Genomic DNA, 22,665 nt, shown 5'->3' with positions numbered 1-22,665 from the left:
TCAAGCTTTTAACGAACACAATAAAACTCGAAACTGTCCCAAAAACTTTTCTTTTAAAATCACTTCCGACAGACGCCCGAGAAGTTGAGACATTCTATTGGCACTCTCGATGGCCCAGGAGTAATCGGAAGGAACAGTCAAGATTTATTGGGTCCCTTTGGAGGGACGATTGATTTAACGCACGCATAAACAATAGACGGTGCGTGTGCGATTGAGTGTTACGCAACAGAAGTTGAGTGACTCCAACGAGAGAACACACCTTCACTTCGATCGGATTCAATCGGATTTACGATCAACGACCTGAACAGGAAGTACATCAGGAAGCGTTTAGCCTCGCCGGGCATAGAACAGGCGGCCATTAACCACGCCAATGCTATTTTAATACACCACCGCGTGCGTGCGTGCGATTGTTGTCAGAATCCCAGGCCCTCCCAGGGCCGCGGGTCGTAATTGCACAAGAAATCAGTGTTCGGCGGGCGCCCAATTCTTGGTCCACCGCGGCGGCGGCCCCAGGCCACCAATAAAAGACGTCTCAAGTTACTCCTAACACAACACGCAGCAGCAGCAGCACCAGTGCAGCGGTGCACCAGCGGTGCGTGTTGGCCGGCTGCTGCACCCGGGCAGGCCTGGCCGGCCAGCTGGCGAAAGATTGATGTGAGGATGCCGCGCGCTGCATCTCTCGAACAAATTGTGCGATGTAGGAATCTGAGCTCTGGTCACCCGAGATCGACCGCGGAAATCACTCCGAGTGGTCTCGCGCCAGAGCTCGAATTTAATGCTCGAATTTTCGGAACAGGAAACCAGGATCCTGCGGGCCCTGCGGGTTGGCAGTAAATTAGATTGACGTTTGATAATGAGCGAATGAGCGCAGACGAAGAGCCCGTGTAGCGCGAAGACACTCCGCCGACGGGGGTTTTTGCGCGGACAACGGACCCGGCGGTGCGTGTTACGCGCGCACATACACGCGGTGGGTCCTCGTCGATCCGATCGGCGGACACGAGAAAACAGAAATAGAATATGCTGCCGCTGCGGCTCATTCCTCTTCTGCATTCTCGAACCCGCACAGATAACCTGCAGAAGCCGGCCCAAAAATGCCGTCGAGTGGCGGACACCGAATCTCGGGAGTCATTGAGGCCGTCGTCCGCGAGACGTACCAGCGGGACCACGGGGATCTTCACGCACTTTTCACGCCTCGCAAACGACGACGACGACGGCGTGGCGTGGCGCGATGACGATGATCGACTCGAACAAGGAGCAGAGCGCGAGCACCGCGCACACTATCGCTCGCACACAGATACACGTTTGTTTTAATTAGATTGATTATAAATTTAGACAACGGCCCAACGGCGGCACACAATTCGGAGCAGGGCGCGAAACTATTTCGAAAGCGATCGCGCCTCGTTACGCCGCCAGTCCGCGAGAAATCCGAATTAATCCGACAACATGAAGCCGCAGAGAGTCCATGCGCGTCGAGACATTGTGTTGTCGACCAGCAGGACACGACAACAAACACCAGGACACCATAACAACAACAACATTGTTGCTGCTGTGGGGACTGTGTTGGGTCCAATAAAGCCGGAAAAGCCTGGCGCAGGAGTCTGCGTCACTCATCGCCCGTCGCTCGACGGCAGCCGCACGTCACGTAATAATTTGATTAGGAGGAACGAAGGCGTACATTCTTTACGTGTCCCCCGGACCGGGCTGTACTCCCCCCGTCCTTCGGCACCGACACTTACCTGCGAAAGAGAGAGCAAGAATTGACAGAAAAAATCCATTAATTCTACACACCGAGATAAGGGGCGGACAAATCTACGTTCTAATGAAATTTCATAAAAAGCCCATCAATCACCTGCAGTTCGTCCCCGACCGCGACCAACCGCAGATCGTCCCACCCGACCACGCCTCACTGGTCCTGCGCGAGGCGCCCGAAGTCAGCTGTTTCCATCCCCGCAAAGAACTACACTAAATTCTGACCACTCGTAAACTGTTGACCACACCAAATCCTGCCTCCTGGTCCCGGGCCGAAATACGGTAGGGGTTGCGCTCCAAATCCCGTTTAGTCCTGGGGAACACGCCACAGCACTTTGTTCGAACCGCCCGCAGCCGGCTGGGGTTTAGCGAGGCCGGGTCGTCGGTGTCGTCCCTAACGAGAGCTTCCAGCAACTGACGGAAAAAACGCGAAAGCCAGCGCCAGTCCGGGACCGCAACCCACGAGGACCAAGGGAAGACAACAAACTGTCGAGGTATCGATCGGTGGCACACATTCCGATCCGATGGACGGCTCCGACTTCTCGCGCGGAGGCGTCTAGTCCGTTGACGGTCAGTCCAGTCCAGCGGCCTGTCACTCAGCGCGGCTCTAGCTCCTACAGAGGTGGGGGGCTTAGCGCGGGGAAGTCCACACGATATAATTCAATTTAATTAATTCTCGCTGTGTGCGGGTCGCAACGTGGGCCACAATCGGGCGTCGTGTCGAAGTTCTCAATTTTCACACTCCAGCCAGCCAGTCAGTCCAGCGGCTCGATGGTCTGCCGATGATACCCGGCTTTCTGGAGGTCACTCGGGCGGGTGCAGAGAATTAAGTGGGAAGTTCTTTATTGCACAATACGGCACTATATTGCACTTTTAAAAAAAAAGGGCCACGAAACCTCGGCAATTCTTGGCCATTCGGAGAAAAAATGGTGAAACAACACGCAACACGCTCCCCGTGCGCCAACAGAGTGACAACGAGGGGGGGCCCAAAAGAGAAAGGAGTCATCCGAGAGGAAGTGAAAATAAATCCTGTCCCTGGTCACTGGACACACAACCTGGCGCGCGCACTAGATCATGGCCTGGGCCGGGCCTGGGCTGACCGGTTTTTGCCTTCCCCAATAATGGCCTCGGACAGCCAGCGGAATTGCGTCGATAGAGTTCTCGTTCTCCGTCTCTCTCTCTGCCCCATTCGAGTGCCGAGAAATGGCGTCCTGCAGAGAGGTCTTGAAACACTGACAAACCTCAAGCTGACCTCGAGCGAGCAAAAGCTTGCGATGACAGGGCCACAGAGCCCCCGACCAGGCGGCCAACATTGAGTTTGTGGTTGCCAACATGTTGCCGGTGGTGCATGACATTTTCTGCAGTCGAAGCCAGAGCCTCCAGAGTCACGGTGCTTTAAAGGACCGCCGGCCCCACGGACAAAGGTTTGAGCCAGGTTTCATTCAGGCCCAGAAACCACGCGTGCGTGGACCGGACTCGCAGACGGAACCGGATTGATACGGAGCCCCCGGGCAAGGCAACGCTGGCACAAAGATGGCAACGAGAAGAAAAACCTGTCCGGCCGTACGCGACGTGGCCACCCCGCCGTAGATAGCCGCGGCGAGAAATCGGACCATCGGTATCGGATCTATCGGGGTTCTCGGGGGACGGAGGCGTTGAACGACAATCTTGCGGCCAGTCCAAAACTGGATCGCGCGCATAAGGTCAACGTGGTGACGGCCCACAACAGGCCCCGTGGAGAATGCGGCCAAGCGGCCGACAGACACAAATAGGTTGAAAACGAAAGTCTCGAGCTTTCTGCGCCGAAAACAGTGGCCCCTAGAGCCTCTCTCTCTCTCCGTCTCTCTTTGTCCCGGGCCCGGGACTCATACGGCACAAGAAAGTTCGGAGTACACGACGAGTGCTGAATATCAATTAATTCGCGACGCGACGAAACCGGCCATTACATCGCGGTCGCGGTCGATAGTTTGGCCGGCATAGTTGGGCCGCTCCGGAAGAGGCCTCCGGCTCAACAAGGCCATCGAGTGGAACCCCCTGCCCGGCCAGCCAGAAGCGCAGAACCTCGGAATGTCCGCCGTTAATTGTTGGTCTGTCGTTTTCGAAATCCATTCCGACAACATATCGGCCGGGCGGGCGCGAGAGTGATAAAATATGTTGCGAAACGCGATGAAAAAAGTGGAAGGGAAGTCGAGGTCAGAAAGGACCATTTCTGCGGAGTCTCGAATGTGATCGGAGAGAACGAAAGAGTGTGAAGAAGTTTGCATAAGAAATGGGTCCCGTTGAGCACGTGGTCTATTCAAAAAGTATCGTGACATTTGAATTTCCGCGGGCTACGTTTATTCGATTTGAGATTTTTTTTGAGGCGTTTTGTTTATACTTATGGCACTCACTTATGGTGACAAGTTTGGCCATTTTTAATGCCTAGTTAATTTTTGACAATTGTTTTGCTTGGACGTGTTTTGGCTCGTCGTGGATTTTTCTCTGCTCCAAAAAAATGATGGCAAAGAATCTGAATCAAATTTTGAGTGAAAACTGAAATTAAGAGCGAGGACGCATTCGAAATGTTGAATGTGGTTTATGTTGAAGTTATTATGACCCAAAGCAGTAATTATCGGAGGTTTAAAATGTTCTCATCGGACCGAGAAGACGTGATCGACGAAGAGCCAAGTCCGGTCGAAAGTGCACAGTTTACAATATTCTTCGATTGCAGATGTTTCTGCGTCAAAGCAGCAGTCAAAAATTGACTGATTACTCTAAATGGCCGAAATTGTCACCATAAGTGAACGATATGAGTAACAACATAACGTCACAAAAAAATCGAAAATCGAAAAAATGTAGTCCTCGTCAACTCAAAATTGTGCGAACTTTTCGAACACACCTCGTTCGCCGATCTGGCGCCGTTATCACGAAGGTGGCACACGCTCACCGTGGGGGGATATGTTCTCTCAGCAGGGGGGGATGATTCTCACCACGGTGCGGCAAAGAAGTTCCGTACGATCGAGCAAGATCGATCGTGGAACTTTCGATGCCACTTCGAAAACATTTCGCGACGATTTCACGATCTTGGAACTTTCTGGCCGTACTGCACACACCGCCGGTTTTGATTAACGCAACGGTCGGACGGTGGCCTCGCACGGAACACTCCCGTAGCCTTGTTTTTCTCGCGATAAAAAGGGAAATAAATCACTTCTCTTTATCGGAGGTAAAAATGTTTGCCTTCCTTTCCATTGTGTGCTGGAGAATCGGCAGGGGGTTGGTACTTTGACCCCGAAGGATTTCTTGTGTGGTTCCTTGCCTCACGTTCCACACACCGCACACGGATGGTCAATTAAAAACTGGAAACTCCGACACCCGCGAGAGAAAGTGGCACCAGACGACACAATTGAGTTAGAGAAGCCCCCAACGCCCGCGGGGGCTAATGGCATTTTGATTTAAAAATTGGACACGTCCATCCACGGGCTGGACATTTCTGAAATTGTCCCCACCGGAGCACCAAGAGAACCACGGCCATGCGTTTAAACAACAATCTGTCCCCCCTTCGTGTGAGCCACGCCGCGAATCCAAATGTCGAGTGGAAACTGTGGAAAAAGTCAGAAAAAGCCGGTTGAGTTCTGGGACCACCACCAGCCGGGGTGTGCGCAGGCAGGCGCGTCTGTGGCGAATTTCATTAGCATCTCGGGATATGCGCTGGCCAGGCGCACGAAAGACCAAAGTTCGCGGTTCTAGTTTTTGGACTAAATTAAATTTTTGATGCACTTCCGTTGGCCAGCCGGCGGAATCCGGCCTCCGGTTGACGGGCGCCGCGCTCGAGGGCATTAAAAAATCGTCAAAAAGTTGCTCGCCACGCCACGGGAGGACACTAATTAGTGGTTGATGTGTGGGGACCAGGAGCGACCGACGGCCGGGCGTCACACGCTGCTGTGCAAAATTCTGCATACGACACCAAATTGGAGACGGCGACCACGACGACGACCGGGACGACGACGACGTTGATGCAGTTTTGACAAATTCCAGGCCCAACCCGGCCCCACCAACTTTCACGACGGAGAATCCGAAAGTGCTACGAGCGCTCGAGTTCGGCAACGAAAAGAATTGGCAAAAAGCATAAATTGCCCCACACAACACAATGGGACAACTCTTCCCGCTCTGTGTGTTCAGGTGACTTTCCCGACCATTCCCCGACCGGGCCCCGGTTTAAACTCAGATTAGAATCCCGGGAACACCGAGTTCCGAGCACAAACTGATTGAAAAGTTTTCTCATTTATGCAACGGAAATTCAAACGGCAAAAAACGGTAAGCTCAAGTTCACGAAACTCGGATCGGGAGCCTTGTTGGGTGTCCCGACAAGGACAGGGTGCCCAAACCAAACAAGGCACCAGCCAACCGCCCATCGTTGGCGCAACACCCGCAGCAGACTGTTGCACCGGCGTGGGGCTGCCGATTTTATTTGTATGCATGTTGCATTTTGACATAATACGACGTGCGGCCATTTATTGAACCCCGAGCCCGTCATCATCGGGGTCACGAAGTCCGCGGAGCGCGGAATTTGCCAATCAACCGGTGGGCGCCGGGGCTGCTGCTGAATTATGGAACACCCGATCCGATCCGGCTCGCGGACACCGGCTCTTGGCACTGGAAACTGGAACTCCGAAACGGGGCCTTGACAAGTGGGCAAATATTTGTCGCCACGAATCCATTATTTTTGAGACCATTTCTCCGTTCCCGGTCCCGATGATGACCACCACCGTAAACAGGTTTCCGGCGAGATTTCGCACTTCTGCAGTTCTGCCCCCAGCGAATGAGGTAATAAATTCAACCTGCGGATCCCGATTGTCCACAAATTCCCCGTCTTTCGATGGCTCGAAAGAGGTAGGATACTGTACTTCATATTCCGATCTTATCAGGCGACCATTAATCCCTCATCGGAGACCGTCAGCCTCACTCACAAGTGGTTCGCCACTTCAACGGCGGACATCATCCGGGCGGGTCGGTCGCAAACATCCGATAAGACATCGGGAACGCGGCGAACGATATTTTACAGTTCTCCGCGTGGCCGTTCCGAAATAGATTTCTTATTTTGACACTACCGCCCAAAAAACGGTAGCGCCGCTGCCGCCGCGAACGTTCGTCTCACAAATTAGTGTCCATTAGAACCATATTGAATCCCCCGGTCGGCCGGAGGCACTTTGAAGCTGAAGATCGGCCCCGCAACGCTGGGAGAGTTAATTTTAGCTCCCCGCGCGCACGCCGATATTGATTCCAACGGAATTCCCAATCGACAGGCCCGGTTGGGCCCACAATTCCGAAATTCCGGACCCTTCCTTTGGGACCCCCACATTCTTGTGTTTGACCGCTTCTGAGCGTCGTGTTTGCTGAGGCAATTCCCCGAGGTGCAAACCTCGAGGCAGTCTAAAGTTGAGGGCCAATCGTTGTTTCCGCAACGGGATCTCGGAGCTGGGCCTCAAGTGGGGACACAATTTATGTGTTGTCTTTCGAGCGCGTGCTGAAGTACTGACTCTGCAACGTCCGCGATAAGGTCCGCGGATGCCACGGGAAATGGGTCTTAACCAGAGTCAAGAGCCTAATCTCTATCGCGGAACACTGGAAAATGACCAACGAGATGACGCAACCGGTCCGCTCCAGAAAATGGGAAGCATAAACTGAAAAACACTAATTATCTTGCGCGGGCGGGAAGCTAAGCTTTTGTGGACTTCCAACCGATGAGCGCCAGCCCCTTTACGGCCACCGAGACTGGTGTTTCTGATGCCCTACTAGGGCCTGACCCTAGCGCCGAAATCCTCGGCAAACCCACACTAAACCCACGGTCACTTTGCTGGACCGGCCATTTAGGGGCAAAAAAGCAGATGGCGTCAGAATTGGACCGGATTTGGGAGAACCCGTTTCAACCACAAACAACCACACAGAGACCGCGGCGTGTCTCTCGTGCTCGACACGATAATTGTCATCTTCGCCGGCCATTAAGTAATCGCCTTCAGAGTCGATTGAGTCCCCACCACTCGGCTGACGGCACCGGAAAAGGCGGCATCGATAACAATGACATGGTGGCGTCGATGAAGAGTTGGGTTATTGTTCCCGGCCATGAGCCCCCTTGAGACTCACGGCCACAACATAAGGGCCGAGGATGGACCGTCCCGTGTTGTGGGGCTCGCTACTCGCTAGAGACCGAGCCCGGTTGTCACCAGTCACGGAATATGTCACGCATCGGGAAGCAGCGCACGGCCGACACGTGGGGTCGGGGCCACAAAATCTGGGCAACGTGCAACCAACCACCGTGGAGGACCACAACAACCCACTTTTTTGCTCAGCGAACCGAGAGCCGAGAGCGCCACGAAATTGACGCTTTCAACGCGCGCTGCAATAGGAAAACTTAGTGAAACCGTGCACCGACCGACCGTGTGCGTCACAGGGCTTGCATTTGTGGCCACAGATTGCACCAGCTGCCAGTCTGACTGAAGCGGTCTTCCGTATTTCCACCATTATCGTTTGAGTCAACGAGCCATCGCGGCGTGCAATAAGGAGACAAGTTTACGGTCCCGACCCGAAAACCGGAACGGCTCAAATTATAGAAGGGTCATCAGAGAGCACAGTCACTACTGGCCATTGTGGCCACAAAATGCCCCACACGCCATGCTGCTGTTCGGCGGTGTGTGGGACTCGCTCTAAAGCCTAAACCACTTTTGATTTCACTACGATTTTGTGTCACATTTTTATGCCCCCCCCTTGGCCCCTGGTTCTGCGATCTGAGCCCTCCGATTGGCGGCGGCGACCGACAGACCGCGCGTACGAAACAGAAAATGAGCCCATTCCGATGCTAATTCTTGATGACTTTCGGAACCGGCGCGACGGTTGAAGGCGAAACTGAATTTTCATCCGCAGAACCGGTTATGGAAGGACCCACGGCCACCGTACACCGCGCCACTACTGACCGAATTTCCGAGTGCGACCGCGACCACGACCACGCACAAAAAATACGCCAGGGAAGCGGGGAAAAACATTAATCGCGCTTGCGCTTTCGGGACCCGATCGCCCGTCAGGGTCTCGTCGTTTTCACTTTCGCCCGATCGAGTTTCGAACAGAGAGACGAGCAGCGCAAAATGAAGCGCGAATTTATGAGTGCAGCCTGCAACTGTTGGGTTCCTCATCGCCCGGGCATCGCCGGATGATGAAGCAGTTAGCCTTCCTGTGCAAGGTTGCGCCTTCGCAGCGAGCACAAACAGGATTCGGAGAGGCCGCGGCTGTTACGCAACGGGACGACGGAACGACGGGTCCGTTTGTTAACAATAAACGGTGGTTACGATTGGTCACAATCGGTGGCTTCGGTTTCGAATGGAGTTTTGTGAAATGTTGTCCGTAAATCGAAACTTCTGAATCGTTCACCCAAGAACCGTATCACGCATTTGCAACAAGTCTCTCTCTCTCTCTCTGTTCATCACTTTCAGCCCGGGCTCAGCTTCCGCTTTAATGATGTTGTCGCGCGGAACACGACGGATACTATCTAAACCCTTATGAGCCTTGACACTCCTCCTCGCGGGTGTGACATTAACCGAACATGATTTTATTCGCGCGGTCGCACCGTGCTGCCAACGCGCGCTGCCGCCGCTGCTGCAGCGTCTCATAAATTTGCTGAGCAGTTTCTGCAATGATTTCTTTACGACAAAAAAACGCCACTTTTTATTGGACAGCTTTATAGTGTTGCCGCCATCCCCGAGGGGGCCGCCATCCCCGAGGGGGGCGCCATCCCCGGCGCAACTCTATTAACATGTAGCGCTCGTCGTGCAGCATCCACGAACACGAGCAGTACACGCCATCATTTGCACGTTTCTGCAGTTCGATTTAGTGTGTAATAAATATTTTTACTACTATCGCGTTAATTCCCCATTTATAATCCATGGAGACTCCGCGAGGACGGCCGCCGCGCGAGCCGCAAGAATGGTGGCGGCGGTGGTTTCACTGAAACTAATTGGTTTCGAGCCGAAACCCGAACCGCGGGCCCCCCACGCGGAGCTATCAGTTCTAAGGGACATCACACCACCCCGCGGGAAGGAGTCACGCCATGTGACTACACGCAAGCCGCGCCCCAGGTTTTGACCTACATTTCCGCCCCTTCTCTAATACGGTGGTCATATTTTGTTTTTCAAATGGAACTCGTTCCCTCGCTTTCTTTAGAAAAACAGGGGAGGCGAAAAACTTGGATTTCCGGAGGGTCCGCTTTATCCTGGATCCGCACACACACCACAGCGAGGCCACGTGGCGCAACGGGGCGCGGAACATTCCCCATTTTTCCTTCCCTCTTATGTCTGGCGCTTTGGTTGGGCAAAAGTTTCCGTTTTTTTTTTTTTGCGATCAAAAGTCAGCGCAAAAGTTTCTCACTCAGCTCAGCAGAAAGTTTGTAAAAATTAATAAGCTTCTCATTTTCCTATTTAGTTCGCAAAACAAGGGATACGGAGAGCCTACGAGGAGAGATAAGAGGATGGCGATGACGGAAGGGCAGGAAGCCCTACTTACCCGACTATTGAGCGGCACTTCGCCCATCTCCTGGCCGGTGCAGAGTCGTTTGTTGTGCGGCCCGTCCTGGCCACCGCCTCCTCCGCCGCCGCCCGCGGCACTACCACCATTGAACGACGCCATGATCATCACACACCCAGGGAGGGGAGGCTGAAGGTTGCTGTGGCTGTGGCCGGGCACCTGGAGCGGCCTTGGAGTTGCGCTGCTGATCCTCGCCTTTTCTCGCGCTCGCCCCCTTCACACTGATCTCCTCGGTGATCTCGCTTGGCTGCTGTTACTTGGAAGGGTTGATGTGTCTTTTGTGTGTGGTTTTGTAGCTCGTTGTTCGTGTGTTGTGCGTTGTGTGTGTTCGGTGTGTTTTTTTTATGCTGTGGTATATGCTGTGAAGCTGGCCACGCGGTTAGAACGCGCTCCTCTCGCCCTTACTTCCGCCTATGCTGCTGCACACGGCTTTCGATCACTGTCGATCGATCGATCGGCGGCGGAGCGATCCAAGACGAATCTCGTAGAGGTCGTCACGTAGAGGGGGGGGAGGACCGACCACACAACTGATGATTGTATACACACGCGCACAAACACACTCACACAGGTAGGCGTTCGCACCCACACGATCACAGAGAGCGAGAGCGCGGGGAACTGATATAATCACACTGATCCCGATCGCGATACGCGGCAACGACTGGCGGCAACTCGCGCGGTGCGCAACTTCTGCGAAAACACACTTCAAGGAGATCTCCTGGCACTCCGACGATCGCACGATCACACGCTGGAAATGGAAACGGTCAGTGAATTAGTGTAAACAACTTTATCTTCGGCCCAGCACAATGGAACCGAGAGGTCCGAATAAAAAGTAAGCCCCCGTTACGTTGACCGAACGCATATGAACTGAGCCGGAATTGAGCCGGTTCGACCTCAGCGCGGCCACTTGATTTTGTTTTCTATTCTCTGCCTCGCTGCACAACATTACGCACCCCGGGTGCTGACCACCACACTTTCGCTTCAATCTACTTTCGCCGGCCGTTTCGCTGGCGGGCCCCGTTTACACCTGTTTTTCCCGGTCACACTTCATTGCCCCGCGAGCGGCGGTGGTGAGCAGGATCGCCCTGGTGAGTGGTGAATCGGAATGAGGTGAAAGCGCTCACCGAGAAGGCGCTGGTCATTCATCATCCTTTCTCGACATCGAAGTAACCATCGCCGCGACATGGCGCGACATTTCGTGACGAATGGGGGTTCCGTTCCGAAAGCGACCGAACGGTACCGGAAACGTCAAGCATTTTAAATGTGGCGCAATGCAAGAATGTCCACAGCCCGGGTACTGTCAAAATATATGTCGGAATGCTCTATCCCCGGAATGGCCACTAGTAGCACCAATACCACGAAGCTCGGCCCCAATCGGATTCGCATACGCATACGGGCGCACGACACGCGCAAAACGTCCCTGTGTCACTGTGGCGGCGGAAAAGTCAAAGGTCCTCCCGCACACGCAGGAAAACTCCAAGCCACACTTCCAAAACAGACACTGCGGGCACGGTGAAAACATACCCAACACAAACACAGCAGCGCGCGCTAGAGTGGTTTGGGTGATTAAAAAGGAGAAAATGACTGCGCTTAAGGACGCATTTCCACTGTGTGGGCTCCTAAGTTTGTGTCGGTGAGTGTTAGAGCGAGAGAGCCACGGACGGAAGAAAAAGAGCGCGTGGAACCGTTTTGTCTGGTGGAAAAGTGTGCCTGCGCGCTTTCCCAAGGCTTCCTTCGAGTGGTGCTGTCTCTTTCACGCACACTGAGTTTCCACGATGGCCGCTTGGCTATCGGACGAACGTTGGTTGGTCGCCGTTACCGCGCGCGTTACCATGACAGCCACCGAGTTTGGGGCTCCGCGGAAAAGCGAGCGACAGAATTTCGACCTTTTTTGACAGCGAACTGCGCGAAATGGAATGGACCATGTTGTTTTCGGTAAACAGGTTCGCAGCTAGGTGGCCACTGAAGCCCCAAAAGGAGAAATTGGAAAATCGTTAACGAAAATGAATTAATGTTCCCGGGAGGGGGTTGGTAACCGGAAAGCCCCAGCGCCATTAAGTGTTGGCCGCATGTTTACATGATGTTTGCGTGGGGCGGCGGCGACAACACGGGTGAAGCGCGCATATCAGGCAAAAGGAAAATGGAAGAAAATGAATAAAATACTGCGACCGTGAGGAAGAGACAGCGAAACAATCTAATTCCATGTACAGGCGCGCATCGTGCGGCACCAGAAACCCTCCGCCACCCGCATCGTGTTCCGTGTCCCCCGGGGGGGGCCCACCGCGTTCAATCGATCTCGGAGCGGCCGAGACCAAACCGAGGGGGAGACCTAACAACAACTCGCTCACTCTAGGCACTCGGTGTAAGAGAGGCACACTGCAATGATGATGAGGACAATTGACGGACGCCATCGGAATTCCTTCACAGCGGCGGCGCTGGTGGGCCGCGGCCCATAGGCGCCACTATTGTTTTCAATAATTGCGTCCTCCGTTCGACCTCAAGCGCCATGACACGTCAGACCGTCCGTCTGAACTTGCTCCAAATCCTCCTACGAGTATGGACGGCACAGTTCGATGGACAACTGCTTGCTGGTCAGATTCCGCTAACTCTTCCTTGGCCGTATCACCCAACGCCGACGGTACAGATTTCTAAACACCTTGGACCGCTACAAAAACTATGCACGAACGGGTAGAAACACAAATACACACTAGAGCGCGGCCGGCACAATCATCGCCAACTACGATGGTCTGTGTTCACGGTCGCGATGCGGTTCAAAGCACCATGGAAAGCTGGGGCGGACCAGAAAACCAGTTAGCTGAAGAAAGAGAGACGGAGAGAGAGAGAGAGACAGGGCGCACAAACTAGTTTCTTTTGTTTCCTTCCTTTTTCGGTGGCTATCGCTTCCCCCACAACCATTAATCCGAATCCAAATCAAACCGCGCGCGATCCGTGTTGCAGTTGTGCCTTACGCTGTTGTTGTTATCGCCCATGGCTGAGATTTGTTTTCCCGATTGTTTTGACGCGCCTCCGAGGCACTTCCGCGTGCAAAAAGCACGTAGCGCAAAAAAAACATGTCAAATAAGAACGTCGAAAGACAACAAACAGCCTCGGGCCACAACAACAAATTGTGGTCACTGTCCAGTTTGACACATGAAACTATGGCAATCTATTGCAAAATCTGTGCAGCAAAGAGAATCACAGGACCCTTTGACAAGCGCACAACATCTATCCTTATCTGGATATCGCGGATAGACAAAACAAAACGCTGTCATCTGTCTAGTAATCTGTCCGTTTGGGGCCTTCTCCCGATCGATAGAACGCTTTTGTGGCCACAGGAACGGAATGGTAAAATTTTCATTGAAAAGCGCTCCACGGGAAAACTGGCGTTTCCGTTTGCCGGATGATGAGAAACACAAGAGCGCGCGCGCACGCACACCAACTTGTGGCAAACAACAAGGCAGGCGGCGCTTGTTGCCTTTCCACTCGCCCCCCCACCCATCCTAGAGCCCCGTTCTCTATCGATCCCGGATTGGCTGTGTTTTGTTGGGGCTGAGAGCAGGTTTGTACTTGAATTCCTTCACTCGCTTAACATTCCCGTTCTCTAGTGCTTTCCATTGTTCGCCATTCTTCACCCAAAGAAACGCCCGGTTTTCCTATTTCCCAACCCACGCACACTAATGTTTGTAGGAAGTGTTTCTATTGCTACACATGGTGCGTGGGTGGTGCAGTGGGCACTTTCCAGCAGTTGGACCGTCACGCACGCACGCTTCTTTCACGCACCTCACTTTCACAGATATTCGAACAAAAGCACCACTTGCGTTTTTTTGCACTTCTGGCCCAAAAACCCTTAACTTGGCGCAGGACTTTTACTGCCAAAGACCCTCCTGATGGGGGAACAGGTCTTTGTTTTTAATCTACCCTTTCGATTAGTCGCTACACGCTTCTTATCTACCGGGCACACGGTATACGATCGAAAACTCCGCAAGACCACTTTTCCCAGCAACTCCAGCTATACGCAAACAGCACGCAAATAACGGAGCGCGGACGAAACGACCTTTCGCTTGAATTTTTTTTGAGTTTTGAAGAAAATACACTTTGGTCTCTGCACTTTCTGACCGCCTGAAGATTTGGAAGACACTGCGTTCCCGGTCTCTGTTTTTTGCCTTCCCGTTCTCTTTTCTCTCTCGCTCTCTGAGTTTTCGACCCGAGCGTTCCCGGTCTCTGGTTTGCGCTTGTCGGTTTGCAAACCAAACATTTTTGCGTTCCCGGCCTCTAAAAGTGACAATCGCGACAAGCCCGGTGTAAAAGCTACTTTCGTTCGTGCGCACCGAATTGAACGCTTTCGAATTGAACGCTAAAATTGGCGAGGCACAGAACACAAAACACCGGCAAAATGTATCGTTATCTCGGTTCCATTTATTTATTATCATTGTAGCGTTCTTCATCCTTCGCTTTCTCGCGCTGTGCGCTGCCGCTGCGATGCTTGATCATTATTTTCTCATTATTGCAGCGCACACACTCTTCTGACCAACGATCCGGCCAAAGAAACAGAACACATAAAGCAGCCGCCCACTTAATCGAACCTCACACAGTTCCGTTACTCGCATGAAAAATGTATATTTGTTTGCAAACAGAGGGAAAACACAAGAAAGCATACGCGGGATTCGATGAATGAAAACTAGAGTGATCTTTTGGCTACGACGACTCTCGAAATATAGCAGAGAAATGCTTCACACGTAAATCAGCCTCAAGCATCCTTAATCTCTACAAAACAGAACCACCAATCGCTCTCGGGGTCATCCTTTCTTCATCCGCTACCACACATACGATGACCAACAATGATTTCTTTCCTTACTCTGCGCCCAGATAATGTTGTGTTTTTCTATTGATCCTTTTCCTTGTTATCTCGCTTAGTTTTATTGTAGACGCATCGGTGCAGCGCGCGCGCACGCATCCGCCACAATGCGTTCTCTCTTTAGCTTCTTGGGTGTGAACTTCCTCTTTTCTTCTCCGTCGCCCCCCGCGGGGAGGACACGCTCTGCTCGTTCCCGGTTTATCCTGACTCTGATGATGGTGCTTGCGGTTATAGTGAGGTGTGTTGTGTCCTTCGCAATATTTCTTCCTCTTCACGCGCGCTGTTCGAATGATGATAGTGTGGAAATTATAAGAACTTAGGAGTGTGATCGCCAGTTCCGTCGAGGGAACAGTGTGTGGTAGTAATTGGGCTGCGAAGAAATGTTGTGCTGCTGCTGCTGCTGATTCCGATCTTGTTCCCTCGATCTCGGAGGAGCATACTCCTCGGCCGCCGCCGCCGCCGTCCTCCTCCGTAGTTCTGCAAGATTTTTCTGATGGATGTGTGTCCGCGTGTAGATGTATGTTGTGTGCGTCTCTTAAGTAGTATGTTTTCCTTATTGACGATCAGTTGCACGCAGCTTCTCCTCGACCGCTTCCCGGGAAGCCTCCGACAGGTCGGTGGCCTGAATGTATTTCTGGACGCCGACGAGCGACTTCTTCAATGCGTCGAATGAGCTCGAGTACAACATCTTCTTCTTAACCTGCAACAACAAGCAAGGGAGAGGGCAACAATCAGCAACCGACAGCCCAGCCGTAAGCCAACTCTTTTTACCTTAGCGGTATCGGGGCACCAGGACATCAAGAAGAGCTTCTGCTTCTTCGAACTTTCCGACGTTCCCTGGCACTGGTGCATGTATTCGAAGTCGAACAGGCCGTATCTAAAACGAGTGGTACGGGTGAATAGGTTGATAAAAACGAGATTAGAAGCCCAATTTTCCCACTCCTAGGGGCGCGGCCTTACCGGCATTCACCCGGTCCACCCTTCTGTATGTCGTCCAAAAAGCTATCGTATTCCGCGTTGCGATCACCGATCACCTCGACGTCGATCTGTTTCTCATCCCGAATGTAGAAGATCACGTAGCGATGTTTCTTGTCTTTCTTTATTTCCTCGTACGTGGTCTTGCACACATCCGATACGGTGACTCCGGAAGCCTAAGTAGCAATGGGAAGAGAAAAAGGGGAGAAAATTTATTAAAATTGCGATCGTCAGGCGCGCGTTATAATGGTCTACTGGTTCTACAGCGTTCAGTACGAAGTGCAGAAGCACGTGGAATGTGCGCGCTACGGGGAGTAACGGCAGACCGGCGCGCGGCACAGGTTAGCGATAAACGAGCGATGCACCCGAAAAAAAAACGGGAATCGGGTGGCGCGCTGGTAGCGAAGAAGCAACGATACGCGTGATCGCCACCGAACGCCGGCCGGTCGGTTGGTAGGCCCTCCCTCGTGCTGGCGCTCATAGAATAAGTTGGGTTAGGTTGAATTTTAAAAATAGTACTTCTTTTCGATTACCACGCCGGTTCTCGCAGGAAGCGAGATCATCGGAGACACCCACACACACAAGAAAACTTTTCAAGTGTATTCTCTGTTAGAGCGAGGAGCAATCGGAAGCGAAGCATAACTAGAAGACACACTTGTGCACAGAAAAAAGCCAGCATTTTTGCACGAACAGCTCATTTTGTGCACGTTTTTCTTGTGTGGCGCAAACTGAAAAGCCCGATGTCCCATATTCCATATTTGTCAGGTCGTCTTTTTCTAAGTCTTCAGGTAACATATGCCTCTTGGAGGGTGATCATCTTGGCGATCAGTTTCACAAACTCGTAGAGATCATATGTCCCAAAAGTCTATCGTGTGTGCGCGGCGCTCTGCAGGCTGTCGATCGTTCGTAGAGCAGAGGACACGCGTTAAAAGCAGGAGTTTCTCTAAATTTAAAACTTATTTTTGGAACCATAAGAACGAACGCAGCACAGAAACGGGCAAGAATAAGGATCATCGTTCTCTGTCTCGGTTCCTCGCGCGCGACATTCCCCGTGTTGGTGCGTGTGTATGTGTGTGTGCTGGGTTGATCGTGCGTGCTTTTTAGTAGACAGTCGACCCGGAACACCGTGCACGACGACGACGACGATGTTCACCGGCTGCCCAAAGCACGGCAGACGGTAAAAAAAAACCTCCGGGCAACATGTTCTCTGTGTGGTCACGTTCTTTCAATGTTGAAGAATCAGCACCACACAAACTGCAACGGCAAATTATGATGGAACTTATGACTAAAAAGAGTCAAGGTGAGAGCTCCACCAACCAAACACGTGTCTAGTTCTGAATAAACAAACGACTGCCGTACGCGATCGCGTAAAAGACCGAACCGATGTTGATACTTTTCTGCACGTTTCAGGGATTCAGATTAAAAAAATCTTACACCGAAAAGCCTGAAACCGTGAACAGAGACCCCAGGCAAGCTTCTGTTTGCTAAGCATTGAAGAAACCGCACCCCGCTGGAGTAATGCTTTCGCGGCAGGGTCAATAAAACGATTGCGCTATACTACGCCGCTCTTGCGGATGATAAAAACCGGAAAACCCTTTCGCGAATGTTTTTCAAGAACTGGGAGGCAGCACTGCCGGGAAGAGAGCTTAATCCATTCAAACGGGATGGCCATATCTTCAGATATTAGCTCCAGAGTACGCTCATTCAAATGGATACCGGTTATGAACCACTCCAACAAGCGTGGTGCGGCCACTTTCTTGTTCAAAAGTCGTTCGCACTATCTCCCGCCTTCGCAAAGACCGGTGGGGTGTGTGTGTCCATCCCGTGTGTTTGTTGACCTCATACGGAATCTGAAACGAGGACGAACTGTGTGTACTCCTTGGAAACTATGGCGTCTTATTAATAGAATAATATTGCCATTTGGTTTACTTTTCAAGAAAATGTGCTTCATTGGCCTTCACACAGTAGATGGTCACACACGAAGACGCTGGTGGTGGGTCTCGTGATCACGCCCGGTTTGAGGAGGTATGACGAGCCATAATTAACTGGAGATGAGGTCAGTGTCTCTAAGAAGCTAGTTAGTAATGTGTACATCGTTCACATCGCGTGCACCAATTACTACAACTCGATCGTGATGAAAATTGGCTGCGGATGACCTCATTTCTATTGGACACCGGCACGCACAGGTGTGTGACTCACGAAGAACCCAATCAAAGTCTATCGCTTTAAAACGATCTCCAGAACACGATTTGATCATGGCGGCTCCTCCACGAAAAGTAATGATTATCGGGAAGCTCCGAGATCACAAGGTTACTGTTGTGATCCCCACCAAACAAGGAGAATTTCGACTGCTGATCCTCCTCTCGCTTGTTCTTTAATTGCTGTATATGGTCTGTCGAAGGAACACTGCAGGAGACTGCCGCTGCTGCAACAAAGGTAACAAGTAAGCTACACACAACGCAATCTACAGACTACACACCACCAACCCAACCCAGACGTACCCCTCTCGCCCGTTCCGTCGCGTGTCGATACCTCGTGACCATAAAAGGATCCGAATGCTGAAAAAGGCTGCGCGGGCGCTAGCAGCAACCAATTAGGGGGTCCCCAGAGACGCACAAGACTGGATTAATTTTTATTCGCGCGATCTTTTGCAGAGGATCATACATCGATCGTGGATCAAGTGACACAAAAGGTGGCCACCAAAAAACGATGGATGACGGACAGGTGTGTGTAGAGAGACAGATTGATCTGAGCTTCTGGGCCTCGTATGAAATGTGTGCACCTAAATAAGGATTGTCTGAATCATGGGTGTCTCGTCGTATGACTAACCCCCAAAATGGAGACATCAGTCGTGGCCACCACCAATACCACACTAGAGTGGCATCATAACGACCTTGATGAACCACCGCATTTTGGCGGAGTTGATTTGCGTGACTCCGGCGCTGGAGAAATATGTGGGAACCGGTATTGGAAAGAAGGGACACGCACGCACGCACTCGAGCGACTAGCCGCCGCACCGTAATGGGCAGTTACTCTCTTCAAGGTTGTCGTGTAAAAATGGCACACATATTCATATTCCCCACCGTCTGCTTTCGTTTGGAATTCTTCGTGTCTGAAAGATCAGGAGCAACAAACTGGATTGATGGGGCAGGTTTTGTCATCAATTTCTTTTGCCCAGAGTTCCATCTTATCATGTCCGCTTTAATGATGTCCAACCACAAGGTTCCATCGAGTGATGTTTATGTGGTTACACTTTGGACAGGAATCTGTCAAACGAAACGGTTGGAGATTTACGCATACGATGACAGCAGCGAATGTTCGTTACCAAGCATCAAGTTGTCTTAGCTTTTCGAGCATCCTCTGTCGTCAATCTTGAAAACCGCACCCGCTTCGCCAATCCGAAACAAGATGTTCGAGTAATATCCTTCAATGAAACGATAAGTACAAAAGCCTCTTCAACAGGACAAACAGGAAGAAGCGACAGACGCGCACATACCAGCGTGCAAGGTCGGTCATTAGACGGAGCGCATTTTCTCCCACGGGAGAGAGCGAGAGCATAGAACGTTCCCTAAACGAAGCGAAAAAGGTCAATGAACCAGAAGAATAGAAAGCGGAATTAGCATCGGCTCAGAGTAGTTGTAGCCGTTCCCGGTCCTTTCCACAGGAGAGCCAGGAACTTTACCGGCCACGAGGAGGAGTATCGACAAAGGATCAAATAATGGCATTGACCGGAGAGCAGGATTTCCTCTCGTCGGTCACGTACACGCGCAGCCGCGAAAATACTATCACCACCACCAACACGAAAGCGGGAGACCGGCCGGTGCCACACATTCCCGTTAGGTGTGTTTGGCAGCATAGGGAGAACGGGAAGCGAGGGATGGCGCGATGTTCTTTACGCGCCACAACCCACCGAAGAAAGGCAGACTCGCGCGGAAGAAGCTAATCGTCCATTGCCCCAACACCGCCTTCTATCGCTTCAATCTCCTGTAGACAAGGAACGGATGTTTCCTTCAATTTCCAAGCACAAAGCACAGATTCCCGTTTATCATTCCCCCCACCAATGGATTCTCGCGTTTGGAAAATAACACGCAATCGAAAAGAGAAAATGATAATGGCTCAATGACGCGCGGCGCACATCGAAACCAGTGCGCGATAACGCGAAGCGAAAAAAAGGTAACCGATAGTGGGTGGGCGTACAAAGAAGAAGATGGGGTGGTGGGCGAGGTGATAACAGGCAGGATGAATCATCGCACGAAAATAGCGAAATGCGAACTCGTTCGTGTTTTGGAGGATGCATTGTCCCCGCGATATGATTTCCGCTTAACTCCGGAAATCAACTTCCAACGTTTGCTCAAATTGTCTACCAACCTGCTGTGCCCCAAACAGACACATACGCGTGGCCAACCATGGACATTTTCGCGACGGATTCGGTATGCTCCATCATTATCATTTCTCCACGCTTGCGGTGTGTGGGTCGGTCGTCCGCTGAAATACCACACCAATACAGCCACGTGCCGCTACCTCGCCCCAGTGGATATATGCACAAAGGAAAGGAAGAATGACGGCTCTGGCCGCCAAGGACCGGAAGACCGCCGCCGGTGTGCGGTATTGGTATCGTGTGCAGCAACACATCCCATTGTCTTTTTTAATTGAACGTGAGCCATGTTGCTCGCCAGCACAAAAAAGCGAGCTCACTTCCGGAACTAGTTTTCTACTTTTGTTGAGTTTGATTTCCTCCCGGCCACCGGTGGCGCATCGTTTATCAGTAAACGTCGAACGATGACCAGAGAACGCTTCAATGCGTTCAGCATACTCTTTTCTGTTTTCTCATTACTGGACACGCGTGAGAGAGCGCTGCTCACCACTCACGTCCATGTGTGCGTGCCACCAAAGTGGAATGAACGACGCGACACACCACCAATGCCGAACCGGTCCTATTTTATGCAGTCATATCCTGTCACAGGAGAGTAGCAAAAAAAATCGCACCGTCAAAAACGTGTGCCTCATAAAATCCACCGACAACACAACAAAGTATGTGACGGAGCAACAAACATTCGATGATTCCGGTCGCCAGCCAAGCGCACGCACACTCTGGCGATCAGCATGAGTTGACTCACTGTCGAGAAGTGCTTGCTCACTCTCTCACCGACACCGGCTCCATACAATTCTCTCTTTCGGACACTGCCAACTTTGACCATATATGGTAATTTGCCACTGTTTTTCCAATGGTGTGTGCGCGCGCACTTGCAATCGTGTAAACCACCACCACCATCACACCGTGGAACGGTGAGAAAAGTGCTCTGTTGTGACTCACGCGAAAGTCGACCGATTTCCTCTGTCGTGCGATCAAAAACTATCGAAAGTAAACACACCAAGAGAAATGCCGCCCTTCATAAGAAGGGCACCACACTTAATCGTTCCGGCCATCCAAGACTTACCATTGTTAGTAGTTGCTGTAAACTGCTGAGGTTATCGGGCGGATCTCTGATGCGGGATTCTTCACGCGCACGCTTTCAGTTATCGCAGTTGGCCGAAGTATTTCTGTTCCACTGATTTCACTGACGCACTTCCGCTTCTCTCTCGCTTTTCCGTAGTTCTGTAGAATACAACACTGAAATTAGTAAATACTTCCGCCACGCAATTTTCGACACACGCGACCAGAGCTTTTCACTGCCAGTCGCCGTTTGACAGAGGTTTGCACTTTATATTACTTTCGCCGCTCGCCCAGTGGTGAGAAGCCGCGTGCGTGGTGTGCGTGATTTCACAGAGAACCGGCACACTTATACTACTACAGTCTGCCTTCGTTCCATACACTCTCCTATCCGTCGATTACTCTGTTTTGCATCAAGGGTCAAGGGAAGGAAAAGGGGGTTGCTGCTTAAAGGCCACCACGAAAAAGTTGACACTGGCTGCGGGATGCTACGGTGTATTGTGGTCAAGCACATGGCCAGCTGGCTCGGAAGGAACAGAGGCGTAACGACCGGAACCGGAATTAGCTTTCCCGGCTGCAGCAATCACTTACCGGCGCTGCTACCTACCCCACCCTGTCCAACGCACACACGCAAGCCCACAGAGCATTTATGTGTGCGTGTGGGCAGCAATTGCAGCCTAAGCCGCCCAAGAAAACGAAGAGCTGTCGAAGAAAACGGACCTTTTTTCTCTTTTGTTCATTCACGCGGCTCGCCTAAAAATGGGTGCCATCGCTTTCATCGCATCGCACGCACACATACCCCTCTCGAGTTTATCCAAGCAACCACGCACACCATGGAACGAATAGATAGAAAAAAAAAAACTCAATACGTTGAATGTGGGCCGAAAAAAACCGCCGTTGGAACTGCTAACTAACTGCTAAAATAGCGACAATCACTCTAGTTTTCGACTTGGACGTATTGTTGTAGCGAAACACACCTTTTGTAGCGAGCTGAACAGATTGCAGCTACGAGCAGTTTTAACGGATGTTCGACAAGTTTGAAGTTGAAATAACTCTTTACTCTTTAAGCTCTGTACTTTCTGACCGCCTGAAGATGCTCAAACCTTCGACT

General features: G+C 51.8%; 2 protein-coding genes across 3 annotated transcripts in view; both read right to left on the bottom strand.

Annotated features, from left to right (window-relative positions):
* The window catches only part of LOC131205865 (heterogeneous nuclear ribonucleoprotein L), a 99,733-nt gene extending 89,090 nt beyond the window's left edge, over nt 1-10,643 (bottom strand). Inside the window, exon 1 of the mRNA XM_058198149.1 lies at nt 10,276-10,643. Within this exon, the coding sequence (XP_058054132.1) occupies nt 10,276-10,404 (129 nt within the window). The 5' untranslated portion in view covers nt 10,405-10,643. The remainder of the gene's footprint in view (nt 1-10,275) is intronic.
* A 4,187-nt stretch (nt 10,644-14,830) lies between these two features.
* On the bottom strand, nt 14,831-22,651 carry LOC131206467 (cofilin/actin-depolymerizing factor homolog). 2 transcript variants are annotated; one of them, XM_058199027.1, is made up of 5 exons: nt 22,532-22,651; nt 21,562-21,719; nt 16,109-16,299; nt 15,920-16,025; nt 14,831-15,848 (listed from the first exon to the last, which is right to left on the bottom strand). In XM_058199027.1, the coding sequence occupies exons 2-5, from the start codon at nt 21,562-21,564 to the stop codon at nt 15,702-15,704; spliced, it is 447 nt and encodes a 148-aa protein (XP_058055010.1). In that variant the 5' UTR covers nt 21,565-21,719; nt 22,532-22,651; the 3' UTR covers nt 14,831-15,701. The 2 variants fall into 2 exon arrangements, with proteins under 2 accessions (XP_058055010.1, XP_058055011.1); XM_058199028.1 differs by lacking the exon at nt 22,532-22,651 and having other exon boundaries at nt 21,562-21,808.
* Nucleotides 22,652-22,665: the final 14 nt, after the last annotated feature.

The sequence above is a fragment of the Anopheles bellator genome, chromosome 1 (genome assembly GCF_943735745.2).
Source record: "Anopheles bellator chromosome 1, idAnoBellAS_SP24_06.2, whole genome shotgun sequence".
Taxonomy (NCBI): domain Eukaryota; kingdom Metazoa; phylum Arthropoda; class Insecta; order Diptera; family Culicidae; genus Anopheles; species Anopheles bellator.
This window is presented reverse-complemented; position numbering and strand designations above follow the sequence as displayed.